Here is a 15,134-nt window from a genome sequence, read left to right on the forward strand (position 1 = left end):
TCCAAACTTCTCTTACTTCACCTCACAGATTATTGTGTAACATTATTAAGTGTGTGAGTCACAGAATGAGCCAAAACCTTCACAAATGCAGCTAAAATCTGTTGGTGGTTCTACAGCATGAATTCATTGTTCAGACATTTCACTAAAATAACAAATTGGGGAGATTACCAAAGTCAGCAGGATCTGAAGAATGAATATTTGTACCAAATTACATGGCAGTTCATTTAAAATGAAAGGAAAAGGGTGCACCAACTGTGCCATGTTGCCATCCTTAGTCGTGCTCCTTTGTACTGAACTGGCACATCAAAGGGATGCACACTGTGTTTGTGTGTTTGGGGTGGCAGTCAGGTATAGAACTGTGCCTCTGTGTATTGTGAAATGATTAACAACAGAGTGAGACTAGGACTGTAGTTTGGACCCTAAACAGTGTGCTTGTTTCTGTGGGCATGCAGGGAAATGTCAGTGACGCCAGTAAATATTTAAACTGCAAACTTTTGAAGCCCGTGCTCAGAAGTGACCCATGCAACAGCTGATTTTGGAAAATATCCAACATCTAGGTCATTTTAAAGTAGTTGTTAAGCTTGAAAAAAAGCCTCTGTGCTCCTGCAGCACTGCAGAAACTTTCTTATCTGCCTGCACAACTCTCTCAGTCCATTAAAGGCAAAGGCATGAGTGCCTGTCGACTGCCTGTCTTCCCTCATTAGAACGACACAGAAGGGAAAGTGGCGCTCAAATTGGGTCGTACTACAGTAACGAGCACACTGCAGCTCCTTCATGGGAGCAGATGTGGAGCTAATGTTGAATAAAAGAAGGAAGAAAAGGAGAACGCTGGGCCTACGAGCACCTCAGCAACGATAGCCATGAGCAGCTTCAAACTGACTTCAATCTAAATATTTCTACACCATCGTGATACTCTGGAGGTGGTCACATCCTCTTTATCAGCGCAGTCTCGTCTCAGAGTGATACAGGCTCTGCTGTTTCCATGGAGATGGGAAACACTGCCGGCAGCCTGCAGTGATTGAGATCTTTTAGCGATCCTATCAGTTCCTAGAAAACTTCTCATGTGGCTGTGGCTCTATGTCCCATCAGCCAAAACTTAAAATCTAATCATGGAGATAACATGACATGAAAGTTCTCAGTGTGCTATCAGTAAAATCGTTTCTGCTCCCACGACCAGCTCAGCCGAAGGCTACTGTTGACGACATGCAGCCAGTGTATTGAACGCTTCCTGTTGTTGTGAGGAAGAATCATCTTGTGCACTGTTAGAGTGCCTGTAAATAAATAAGCAAGTTGTCTAGCGTGAATCACCCACAAGACGCTTCGCTTCTTCTGAGTGCACATCTGTAAGTGCAGCAGGAAGCACACTTAACCACATTTATGGAGATGACTGAAATCTTTGTACAACTACATGATGGATTAGAAGAACTTTCCCAGAGATGTTCACGATCCCCAGAGGATAACTCCTATTGACTTCAGCAAGCTTTGTTTTTCATCACCACCAGTAAAGGTTAAAATATCAATACTACAGTCTAAATATCAGGAGAGCAATTTGATGATTGTGAAATTTCTCAACAACTGCTGGATAGTTCACTCTAAATTTCCCCATTAGGAGAAATGTTAATAACTTTCTGTCTGTGAAGGTTCTCAGTCACCCAGGTCATCGTAGTCAAAGGAGCTTGTAAAGAAAAGCGTCTGGACTTCTTTAAGCCAAAACACAAACTTAACAACGTGGTGTATGCTGTACAGTGCAGCGAGGAATGCCCAGACCTCTACATTGGAGAGACCAAACAGCCACTTCACAAGCGCATGGCACAACACAGAAGAGCCACCTCCACAGGACAAGACTCAGCAGTCCATCTGCATCTAAAGGTCAAAGGTCACTCTTTCGAGGATGCCAACGTTCACAGTTTGGACAGAGAGGACAGATGGTTTGAAAGAGGAGTGAAAGAAGCATCTATGTCCACTGTGAGCGACCATCTTTGAACAGAGGCGGGGCTTACGACACCAACTCTCTGCCATCTATAATCCAGTTTTGAGACCCTTCCCAGACGCCTTAACGCCCACTCACATCCTGGGCCATCTGACCTCAGGAATTCGAATGATAAGGTGGGGCCAGGTTTCATAATGAACACACCCGAAACTCTGGCTGATTGGGACCCACACCCAGTTTCACACCTTGGCTCATGTGATTAGGTAGAGGATCATCAGGGGGTCCTTTTGTCCCTCTGTGGGGGTCACTCCCACTAGGTTTAAATCTGGGACTCTCCACCATTTGACCTTAGAACTGAAGAAGCTTCTCGGATGAGAGGTGAAACGTCTTCAAGCAACTTAAAGAAGTCCAGACGCTTTTCTTTGCAAGCTCCTTTGACCGGTAATAACTTTCATTCAGCATCATTGACAGGTCAGTGTTTTTTAATTTATACTGTACTTTAGTTATACTAAATATCAGCTATATCTTGTGTTTATTCATCATCTTGCTTCCATTAGCATGTTAATTCGGAATTAGCATTTGGCACACACCACTTCTGTGTTGTGAGCTAACAGAGCCATTAGCATAGCTGCACAACAGTTTAAATGCAAGTTGTTAAGATTTAAGCTGTATCCACGCAGGAAGTGATCAATCATCACTCGTCACATTGAAACTCAGGGCTGCCAACCTTTTAACTATCAAATAAGGGACACTCTGGTGTGCCAGAAGTACGATGCACAGCTAGCTGGGCATCATGTAAATATGCACAGTATGTTCATATTCTTATAATAAAAATGCAGTAAAATGTTGGTATTCAGTTCAACCAATACCTCATCTAAAACAATAAAGAAAGTAAATAATCACATGGGCATTTCCTTTGAAAGTTAAGCAAAAAAGAAAAAAAATATTCAAGTAAAATACTGTAAATGGGTGCTTCAGTTACCCAGTTTATCATGCTATGCAGACCAAAGAGCAACTTACTGGTATGAATCATGTATTACTCCTCACATCTGGTGCGCTTGACGGGCCGTCACTGATGGTCGTAGATGGACGCAGCAATCGCCTGACACAATTACATCTGTTAGACAGGTAATGGTCAATATACGAGACATTTAAGGTAGAATAAGGGACGAACCAGTTTTGCTCACTATACGGGATGGCCCGGCTAAAACAGGACAGTTGGCAACCCTAAGGTAGTTGATAAGTTGCCTGGATAATCTTTCACTCGCTGCGCCCACGTCCTCATTTTAGGTTTGACAGCGCTTTGGTAGATAGAGGTGAAAGGCTTAAACATGAATTGAGCTGCAGTTTGACGAAGGCCTGTCTTATCTTATTTTACATGTACAGCACTTTGGTCAACAGTTGTTGTTTTAAATGTGCTACATAAATAAATATAACTATTTTTGTTTGTTTGTTTTTTTGTCTGAGTCACCGAATGTGACTGACCTTCTGGAACAAAATGACTGTGTGTGCATCAGAAGTTATTGTCTGCCCATGACCTTTTCAAAACCCAGAAACTATACTAAGGGTCATTAAACCACACCTTTACTGATATATACTGAGGTCACAACTGTCATTGAGGGTACAGGAGAGTTTGTCTTTATGTGGAAAAGAGTTAAAAGGGTCTTGACCTTACTGTGTCAACTGCCTTGAGATGATTTATGCTATGATTTGCTGCAAAATAAATACATCTGAACTGTTGCATCACTTTGTCAAAAGACCAATGCAAACAAATTGCAGGATGAATGTACAGTGACAAAGAGCACTAAAGTTCAAATGCCTGTTATTGTTTCCATAATCTGCTCCTTTGTCTTGTGTGTGACGCTCAGTCTCACTACAGGCATCGCGTTGACCTTTTAACTGTCTTCCTGACACGCTGTTCAACACCATTAAGCATCTGTTTTGTTGAGCTATGAAGCCATGAGCTCCGATCCCAGAGGATGGCCTCATGATGACCTGCAGTATCTGTTGGTCCGTGCCTGGAGAAATCAGTTGTGCGCCACTCAGAGCTATTTGTGCCTGTCTTTGTCTAATGCAACTTCTATGTCAGTGAGAATGAAAGGATCCTTCAGGAGAAACAGTATACGGAGGATTAAAGGTGGGCCGTTTCTTCTGCTTTGCAGTTGTGCCGACTTTTTTGGTTGCATGGATATAAAGCTTTCAGTTTCAGTTTGACACATACCTATTTTATAATAACTGTTGTTACAAAATTGAGTGATGGCAAAAGGTTTAGCTGAAATGATGACACAGTTATTAGTAGCCTGTAGCTACAGTTAAGTGATGTACGTAGCTACCATGCCAACCAAGTAAGCTCATAGGAACAAACTTCTGGGCATGACAGGGTGGAGTATAAAATACCAGAACTGAACAGTTTCAGTTCAGCTTGAATTATGCAACAAAAACAAACCAACCATATTTGTCCAGAAAGACAGCACCACCAGGTCAGTGACAGATGGCCTCGCCTCCCTGAGTCTGGCTCTGCTGGAGCTTCCTTCCTGTTAATAGGGAGTTTTTCCTTCCCACTGTTACCAAGTGCTTGCTCATGGGTTAGGGTTTTTTCTCTCTATTATTGTAAGGTTTTAATCTTACATTACCAACTGCTTTGACATGAGTTGAACTGAACTGAAGTAAGTGGCTGCCAAACTTTTAGAATATGAAGAAGGATACTAATTATTCAGACCAAAGCCATTTTTGTACCAAGCTGCAAACATGGTTATATCTCTTGTATAGTTGTGCATTTTAATATCAGAGTTGATGGGAAATTGAATCACTCAAGTAGCCATGAGAGGAACTGCAGTTTATGGCACTTCTGTCTTAGCTTCATTTTCAGCCCTGGCAGCATGGTGGCACGGTGGTTAGCACTGTTACAGCAACAATGTTCTGGGTTTCTGACTGCGCCTTTCTGTGTGGAGTTCGTATGTTCTCCCTGTGGTTGTCAGGGTTCTCTCCGGGTACTCTGGCTTCCTCCAACAGTCCAAAGACATGCAGTTAGTGAGGTCAGGTTAACTGGTGTAAATATAAGTCTGGTTGTCTGTTTCTGGCAACCTGTCCAAGGTGTACCCCGCCCCTCGCTCTATGACAGCTTGGATAGGCTGCAGCCTTCTGCGATGCTGAATTGGATAAACGAAAGAGAATGGATGGATGTATATTACCGTTGCAACCAAAGCAATCACCTTAAAGTTTTCGAAATCTAACCTCCAAGGTAAATAGAAAGCATCGATTAAGTTACTTTTTGTAAACTTTACTTATTGGGCTCACGAATCAAACTGTATTGTGTACTCGTTCTTCTTTCCACAGCTTGCTTGTTTCGCCCCACAATAACCAGTTTCACACATACACTGGAGCACTGACTTTTCTTTACATTACTCAGCCAGACTGGTTGAATCCAATGTGGCCATATAAGGACAGAGCGGGTGACTGTCGGCCAAATTCAGAGCCAGTGATTGGGTGTGACCTGTCCTGCCTCCTGCATGCGCTAATGTGTCTGAATCTCCTGCTGCTAAATGCGAGAAAGGGCAACCACAGACTCTGACTCTGCAGACACTGTCCAGAGTTCATGTGTGACAGCAGCTGATGTTTGGGTGTTTGCCTCCATTAGTCAAATATAAGAGTTGTATCACTAATGCTGAAAACAGGCCATCACTTAAGCGAGCAAAAACATGCAAAGACTGGTACAAACACTAACGCGCGCACACACAAACATTGTCTCAGCGACGGCTTTATGAGCCTCCCGCTGTCGCTTCAGTCTAATCCTTGCTTTTTTAATGGGCTTTTGGCTTCCCCTAAAAGGAAAACCTTTGCCAGAGAGTGAGGCTGAAGTTCTGCACCTTGCTCATCTCTAACCTGAGACAATCCTTTTAATTTATCAGTAGAAACACTGTGCCTTTGTGACTTATCTGGCTTTATTCATCTGCATGTGTGTGTCTGCTCATTGGTGTGTGCATGTGCGTCCAGATCTGGTCTCTTAATCTGTGGTTATGATGACCCAGTTTCGCCTCCGCCCTCTGCCGTCGGTCGCCAAGGAGACACTTCCCTCTCATTCCTGAACCAAAACGTCGGATGCTGACAAAGGTTAATCTACCTTGAATGCACACACACTCGCACACAACTCTAAACTCTAAAGATGTCAACACAAATACAAACGCTTCATTCAGGCCAGTGTTTTTGTGGATTTTTAAAGGAATGTTCCAAACAAATGGGATTTCCATGTTCCTGTCCCCTCCATCTCTAGCTCCACTCCACACTTGAAACAGGCACACGGGCAACTTTAATGCAAATTCATGCAAACTAATCCCATCATGCTTCGTCATCATCCATGCTGCCTGAAACGCCTGCACGTCATTGTGCTCAGAGTTTTCCCTGCGATTGTGATTTCTTGGTCTTAATTGCAATACAACAGAGCACTGAAGCTTCTGTTTCAGCCTGTCATCTCATCCTCACACTCACTCACACAATCACAATGCTTGACCGAACGCCCACCCTCTCCTGTACAGAAATAAAATCTAACTGGGAGAGCATCTCCCCTACATTTCATTTTATTTACAATATCTGACTCCTGTCACTACGCATGGGTTAACCTACACACACCTAGAGACACACATACACTCACACACACTCATCTACATGCCCATCCCCCCAGGGCACCCTCCGCTCAGCAATTTATCAGACGAGCCACTAATCCTGCTGGCCCAGATTTGGTCCACAGTCTGCTCCACATGATGTTACGTTGTCATCGTCATCCAAATAACTGCGCACACACCCAGCCTCGACCTCAACCACGCACAAACAAACATACATATATATATACACACCCCCACCCCACTTCAGACTGCCTGCCTGCATCATATGACCCCCCCCCTCAAGAGTCATGTGACTGCTGCACCTGTGAACTACTGTACGGAACTGCAGCACACACTGGCAGCAATGTGGGATAAGAGATGCTTCCCATCTACAGTGTGCAGGCGCGCCATGAGTCACTGTGTGGAGGAAATGCAAAGCAGGGTGGGATCATCATCTTCTTCACCATCATCATCACTGCAGAGGTGGGGGAACAGCAGGGGAGGGAGGGGAGGTGAAGCAGAATGGCATCCCCTGCTGTCTGTGGGTCATGTGTATGTATTTTTATGTACTGTCTATTTCTTGCCCGAGTGGGCTCATGAGATCTGATGTGTGACTGTTTGCATGTGCCGGGATTTGAAACGACGCCCGCCTCGCAGCTTTGTGCATCAGTGCGTTGTCAAGGCAACAGGTCCTCTCAACGCCGACTGATTCCGACACATAAAAAGTGGCTGTTGAGCTGAGTTTAAGGAGCCTGAATATGAAAGCAAGTGTGAGGGCTGTGTTTACATATTGGCCTCAGTCAAGGCCGAATCAGTGGGGCGGGTACTAAGCAACAGCTTTCAAAACATTAAAACACACTGTACAAAGAGTAAGATGCCTTCAAACAATAGCAAAATCAATAAAAAGCGTAGTAAGAGAGAAAAACAAATACTACTAGTTCATTTCTTACGTTGTTACGGGCAAAATAATGATAGTTTTTAAGACTGTTAAAAATCTCCAAAGGCTGATATTTTTTTCTGTTAGACGAATTAAACATGAACAGATTTCCCAAACATTTGTTATCTGTAACTATTTAGGAGTTTTTAAAGTTACAGTATGTAAAATCTCATCACTGGATGCCAGTAGATTGAAGACAACTGAATTCAGTTTTCTTACCTATTTCAGTTCTATCCCAGCTATGGAGGCTGCAGTAGGACAAACACGTTTTAGTCAGCCAAGTGAAGACCGTTCCCAATAAGGGCTGCAGCTGATCCATCCATTTATTTTCACTCATCCAGGGACGGGTCACGGGGGCAGCAGCCTAAGTAGAGAAGCCCAGGCCTCCCTCTCCCCGGCCACGTCCTCCAGCTTGTCTGAGGGAACACAAAGGCGTTCCCAGACCTCTCCGGTGTGTCCTGGGTCTGCCCTCTCAGTGGGTCATGCCTGGAACACCTCACCCAGAACGCACCCAAACCACCTCAACTGGCTCCTTTCGATGTGGAGGAGTAGCTGCTCCAGTCTGAGACCCTCCCTGATGGCTAAACTCCTCACCCCATCTCTAAGGGAGAGGCCAGCCAGCCTTCGGAGCAAGCTCATTTCTGCTGCTTGTATGCACAATTTCATTCATTTGGTCACTACCCAGAGCTCATTACCATAGGTGAGGGCAGAGACGTAGACCGGTAAATCAAGAGCTTTGCTTTTACACTCAGCTCTCTCTCTCTTTCAGAAAAAAGGCGCACACTATATTTGAACATAAAGACAAGACAAAATGAGAGCTCTATAGTGAAAATAAATACAAACAAGTAATTCTAGATTATCTTCTTTTCACAACCACTGGAAGTCAGAATCTCTTGTAAAATGGAAAAGATTCAAGTCATGTGTTCATAGGGGTAGAGTTAAATCTTTCTTCTTGGTAATGAGCAGTCTGGAGTTAGAACAAGGTAATAATGGCCTCTCATGTGCTTACACATACGCAGTTCTTTCCTCTCTTTTGAGATGTTAAAGGTTGTCAGATAAACACAAACCACTGTACAGCTAGTTTACTAAATGCACTTCAAAGTGAGAGTGGGCCACTTAATCTGTTGGAATCAGGCTCAACACGTTAAACAGTGAAACTGATTGAATCTTAAAAGAAATAGAAAACACTTAAAAGTCATTACAAAGCAGAGACCATCTCTCTCATACTCAGCAGGGAAACCTGGAGGCCATGAATCATGAGGAGTGTAAACCATTCAGCTGTTTGTGAGCTCAGCGAGTGTGATTGCACAGCTGGAGCTCCGATCAAGCACTGCACGATTCAATGAGCAAATCTTTTTGAGGAACTAATTCTCGTCATTCAGGAGACTGTAAAGAAGCGCTTTGTGCATAGTTGAAGGCTTACAAACAGGTATTTATTAACTCTCAGCAAACCACGTCAACTGTTGTTGTCTTTCTCGAGCTCCACGTGTGATCATCAACAGTCCACCATGCTCTCGGCACCAATCCTCTCACCAGCCCCACAGTACCTCATCAAAGTTCAGCTTTAAAAACTGAAGTCTGCGTTGCTCCAGTCAGTTTAAATCAAACCTCCTCTAAGAGTTTCAAGAGGGAGGGATGTTGTTTTAGGTAGTTGCAGGAGTTAAAAGCATACAAGCCTTTCACCTAACTGTTACAAGCGTTACATCTTCCTTGACTCTCTTGACTGAACAAAAACAACACAAGCCTGAGAACAACATGCCACAGGGAATAACGGCACAATAGAAAGGTGCTTGGAGAGGTGTGACTGGCACTAAAATGTTAGGACTTTCCTCACAGTGTGACAGAAACGCTTTGCTACAATAGGTTGCAATAAAATCTGTGACCACACTTACAGCTGTTTTATCCACAGAGTAATTTTGTTGCAGGAGCACAATGTAAAATGAACTTTACTTGTTCCAGTTCATTCAGAAATTTACATTCAATTTTTTTTTGCCAAGCACATTTTCTTTCATGATTAACTATCGGAATGAATAAAGCTTTCCTTTTTTAAAATATATTTCAGTTGCAGTTTACTCAAAATCATTGCTTCATGAATCATTTTTCAACACTGCAAAAAAACCAAAGAAGTAATAAAAACATAATATTTTTTCCCCACAAATTTGGTTTATTATTTCAAAATTTTGACTTGCTATCTCAAACGTCTTAAGAAATCAGTCAAAATTACAAAAAAAAAAAAAAAAAAAAAGAGTTATTAAGTTGAAACTTTGAGTTAATAACTCAAACTTGTGACTCACAGATCACAAATATTCTTGTTCCAGTGGTGGAAACCAGCTTCCATAGTTTGAGGAAGCTGGACTACAAGGAGCAAACCTATGCGGAAGCATTCTGCTGTTTCTGAACAGGCACTGCAGCCCTGAAGTTTTCTAGACATCATCCAACACAGGTGCAAATGAGAATGCAAATATCCAGCATCGGTAGATCAGATCAGTCGCTTTGACCTGCTAGCTTCCAAGTGCAAATTTCATGTGATGTTGGATTGTGCTGATGTGCAAACAGCACTGGGCACCATATGCAAGTGGGAACCATGTGAGCAGCTTCCTGTGCGCTTAACTAAGGCATTTCCAACTAAGGCATTTCCAGCTGAGGCGTTTCCAGTAGCGCGACTACATCTGAAGTGGGCTATTTCTTGAGTACACATGCACAGCTGAAAATCTGGGAACCCATCAGCTACTCTGCTGACTTAGCCTTTGGGCGTCACGGACAATTTTACGGGGCTTCCTGTGCATTCAGCAAACTACAGTCTTTGGAGATTCCCATATCTGTGCACCAGCCATTGTTTACAAGAGTATATTAAAAAAAGGAAAGCTAAATGACTATCAGGTGGTCACCCTGCTTTTCTCCAGGCAAAAGATTGTTTACCTGCACGCAACTAGCCTGCGTGCAGGTAAACAATCTGCTGAAATGATTGGTGCACATTTTATGCATTTACATATAGTAACTGTTTATAGAGATTACATAGTTGGTTACTTTATTCAGTTTTCTACACAAGCATACCATGCAGTGACTTCATATTTGCAAAGTTAATAAACAGAGATTAAAAAACAAGTATTTGTGGTCTGTTTTGGGGCACAGTCAAGCTGTCATAATGACAGCAGTGCTTTAGTGTCAGTGTCAGTACTCTGCTGTTCTAATCAGCTCAGTGGATCGGTCCACTTTTCTCCCTTTTTGCCAGCTCAGTGATCATTTATTCCTTCAGAATAAAACAGTCCTTGAAAATCTGAAGCCTTTGAAGTCTGTCTGCTTGACGGCTGTGGTGCTCAGTATCCATTCTGCAGATCAGCGCCGAGCAAAATCCACAGGAGAGGATGGAAGAGGACACGAGTTTCCACGCGCAGTCGAGCAGAGACGAACTGCAGCAAAAAAAAAGAGAGCACAAAGAGCAGATTCACGAAGGGGGACGCGGAGGGGAGGAGGGGTGGTGGTGGAAAGAATAATGATGAAGACAATGAGCAGGGGGATGATGAGAGGAGCAGATGCAGATGAAAGATGGGATGATGATGCTGACGATGATGGGACTAAAGTAGCAGTTTGGGGGGAAATAACAGGCAAAACTGGAGAGCTGAAAGTAGAGAAGTTTACGACGGCTGCCTGTAGAAAAATGGCTCCTGTTCTCCATCGCAGTAAATCATGTCATTTGGCTACATCCTGTCTGTTCTCAACTTCTCACCAGCCTAAAGGAGATAAACAGGCCTGCTGGCTTATTGGAAACAGATGTTATGAATGGGAGAGAGAAAAGCAAAGAAAGAGAGAGGGGGAGATCCAGACGTGGAGGGAATAGGCAGAGAAGTAAGAGGTAGAAACACTTTGAATAAGTGGCCTAATGAGATCAACTTGAACGCTGCTGGTTTCAGGTCAGCCTCCAGTAAAACACAAACAGACGAAACTGCCAGTTTAACAAAAACATGAAACATGCGTCTCTGCAGTTTTTCTGGAATCTGTTTCTCCTCTGAAAAAAAAAGACACGTGAACGTGAGCACTAGTCCAGACTGTGCCTTGTCCTCGGTTTGTTTTTTCTTTTCATGCCATGAAGAAGAAGTGTTAGCATGTCAACAGCTATCCCTCTGCACCCATGAATTAATACTGTATACTATAAATACACTGCTTGGTATATAACCTCTGTTCAATATCACAGAGCTCAGTTTATCTTCTTCCTAAAGCAAAGGACCCTAGACTTCAAATATACCAACCTTAGCATGAGGTATATGGGGCTTTGAGCTAAATGTGGAAAAATGTTGCCGTTAATTTCAGCGTGTTTCACTTGACAAACGGCGCCCCATAGAGGTAAGCGGCATTAGACTAGAGAAAATGTTCATTTTGATTTTAGATAATTCTAATTGACTACAGCAACTATAAGTTGGGACTAACCAGTATTGGTGCCATAGTTTCTTGGTGTCAATTTCTAGCAAAAAATTACAATATGTATATATTGGCATACATTATGTAGATGTTTCACTTTAGAAACACAAATCTTTGTACACATTATATATAATGTACATATGCAAATCTGTTGATTGTTTAAATGCTTGTCCACTTTGAAGCCTCTTGATTCTGTGTATCACAAAAAAGCAGGATGGTCCTCCCAAGCAAACATAATAGAGCAGCATCGTTCATTTACAAGGTTTTTGCCTTAAGCCCCACGCCCCCGGTACCGGGGGAAAAAGGAGGAGATCACGTTAATCACGGGGGGAGAAAGACATGTGTGGTATCTGCAGAAAACCTCTGAATCTCAGCTAAAATGTCATAAAAACAATTTCTACAACCACCAAACACACCGAAAACAAGCCACGATTAAACGAGCAGTCACATAAATGTGCAGAAGGCCGCTGAACAAACAAAGCCGAACAAGAAATTTGCTGCGCCAAAAACTGGTCCACCCCAAGGATCGGGTCCCCCGACACAAACAGAGTAACATAGTTTACACCAGCGGTCCCCAATCCCCGGGCCTCGGACTGGTACTGGTCCATAAGTTGTTTGGTACCGGGCCGCGAGAGTTGAGGCTCAGGTGTGAAATGTATAGTTTTCAGGGTTTTTAGCGGTTTTCATCGTTATTTTGTTATCGTTTTTATCGTTAATTCGGTTTTCCTGGGACTTTTCACGTGTGTTATGAATAAGTCTTCTTTTTTTCGGTACTAGTTTTATTTTGTTGTATTTATCTGCGACACCTTAAAGGCCGGTCCGTGGCGCAAAAAAGGTTGGTGACCGCTCGTGTACACTGTTAAGTGCCAGGAGGATTGCCATGATTTATACATCGGGGAAACCAAACAAGCTCTGGCTAAGAGGATGGCACAACACAGAAGAGCTACCTCATCAGGCCAGGACTCTGCAGTCTATTTACACCTACAGGTCTGTGGACACTCTTTCAATGATGAGGATGTAACATCCTGGACAGGGAGGATTGAGCCAAGGAGGCCATTTACGTGAAAAGGGAAAGACCATCTCTGAATTGAGGAGGGGGCCTAAGGGTCCATCTGTCACCAACTTACATGCTGTGATTGCAGCCGTTCCCCAACTCTCTTTGAATGGTACTCATGACCATTGATCAGTGGTTGTTGATCAATGGTCATGAGAATTTGCATAATAATGATTAAGGAACTGACCTCCCAGCCCATTGTTCCTTCAGTGGGCTGGTTTCAGTCATTATGCAAATGTCCTGTTTATAAGATTGAAACCTGCAGTCAGCTGAGACTGAAGAAGTCACCTGGATGAGTGATGAAACATTTCTCCCACAAAACGTTACGTCCAGATGAACAGAATCAACTTTTGGAGACAAACAAGAAATTCTTCAGACTTCATGTAACCGGCTAAAGACAGGCTGGTTTGCTTCCAGAGCTATTACTGACTCCAAACACCAAGTTTCATCATGTTCAGACCAAAATTCACTGAATGAGCCGCAAAAATAGACCCCAAAACATAAATGCGCTGAGACAGAAATTGACTTACTGTACCGATATCCTCCGTTATTTTCGCTGGTAGCCAGTAGCCACGTGATTATCAGCAGTTACCACGCCTACCTAGCTGCATGGGAGCCGTTTTCCGTCAACAACCTCGATTGTAGACCCACCTATAGACACGTGACTGGACAGACGTCACATGCAGTAAATTTGGGCCCACGTGGGTTTTGGCATTGCAACGTCTGATTAGTTGAAGTGACGTGAACGTGGCATCGTTACTGTGATCCTATTGGCTCAAACCATTAAAAAGAAGTGTCAATCATGTAAATTGACCAAAAGAAACCAAAGTTACAGCACCTCAGAGAATTAAACGCTCCATGCGCATGGCAGAAGAGGGCCAATACCATGTAAATGTGTGGTTAAGTCTTCACAAATGTATATATATTGTTTTAAAAAAAAGCTTTTTTAGGCCTGTTAATAAAATTAATTAATTTCTGCTCTTTAAGACCTAAAAAATTCAACTGGCATGGTGTCCCATTGTGTGCCAAAATTGGACATTCATTGTTTTCAGCTAGAAAATAAACTAAATAGTGTACATGGCATTAGTAATACAACTATGGTGGCCATTTATATCAGTTCTTCCAGTTTATAAGTCAAGAGGAGAACATCAAACTGTCTTTGCACAACTACTTACAAAGATATTTCCCTTCCCACTGTTTAAATAAAACCCCTTAATTCTGAATAATTCTTGTCTTTCTTTATTTCTCTTCTCATTTCCTGTGCCATACTTTCTGTTTCCTGTTGAAAACAAAGCAAATCTTAATCTCAATGAGATTACCAATCTGATTTGAGCTAATAAAAGAACAACGAGTGTGCAAAAACCCTGGAACAAGCATCCACCTCTACGCAACAACTGTCTTCCGTGTCCAGCCCGTTTAATCCACAGCGGGGAGCGGATCACTCCCTCTTAATCCAATCAACATCGACTCTCACATGAGTAGATAAGGTGGGGAGAGGTAACCGCTGTGTGCTAGCCGAGAGCCAAGGAATGTCACATTTTTACCTTGCAACAGGAGAAATGCATCACGTGATTTGGCGAGGATGGGATTTTTGTACATTTTGAACTTTTATAAAACATCTTTAAAAAGATCTGGAACATGTATCCGGATTATTGGAAGGAAAATTAGTCTAAATCTAAAATGAAATCTACATCCACCCTCTCTCTAAAGGTGTAAAAGCTTTAATCCATGCCCTTTCCACTCACACGCGTGCACCACTGCCAAGACACCAACAGCGTCTTCTGATGGCACAGTGTGACATCAATCAGCAGATACACGACCGCGCAGGAGAGCGCGGGCACGTTGATTTGAAACCATAACTGCCTAATGAGCGTCAGAAGAGTGATCGTGTGACAAAAGGCTGCAAAGATATTCAGAGTGAAACGGTGAAAGTTAACAGACCGAGGCTTCAAAGTGATAATCAGACATGCAAATAAGAATCACACCGACAACACGCAGCTCAACACGGCCAGGACAGATCTCTGCAGCATCCATCACGAAATGAACCCGCTCCTCTGTGCAAGAGTTGAAATGCAAAATAAGCAAAAACAGCAAACATGTAAAAACACAGTTCGCCTACCCATGTTTTCAGCTGTTGTGGAAGCTGGTCCGGACACTGTAAGTGACTGTAAGGTGATGTCCACAGGTTGTCTGGAGAGG

At 43.0% G+C, this 15,134-nt stretch overlaps 1 protein-coding gene across 1 annotated transcript in view; it reads right to left on the reverse strand.

Moving 5' to 3' along the window:
• The window catches only part of LOC102202663 (neuronal membrane glycoprotein M6-b-like), a 47,804-nt gene extending 32,676 nt beyond the window's left edge, over positions 1-15,128 (reverse strand). The window contains exon 1 of the mRNA XM_005752911.2: positions 15,055-15,128. Coding sequence (XP_005752968.1) covers positions 15,055-15,058 — 4 coding nt within the window. The 5' untranslated portion in view covers positions 15,059-15,128. The remainder of the gene's footprint in view (positions 1-15,054) is intronic.
• Between the last annotated feature and the right edge of the window lie 6 nt (positions 15,129-15,134).

This window comes from Pundamilia nyererei, unplaced genomic scaffold (genome assembly GCF_000239375.1).
Source record: "Pundamilia nyererei isolate P.nyererei 1_Seehausen unplaced genomic scaffold, PunNye1.0 scaffold00390, whole genome shotgun sequence".
In the NCBI taxonomy this organism is placed as follows: Eukaryota; Metazoa; Chordata; class Actinopteri; order Cichliformes; family Cichlidae; genus Pundamilia; species Pundamilia nyererei.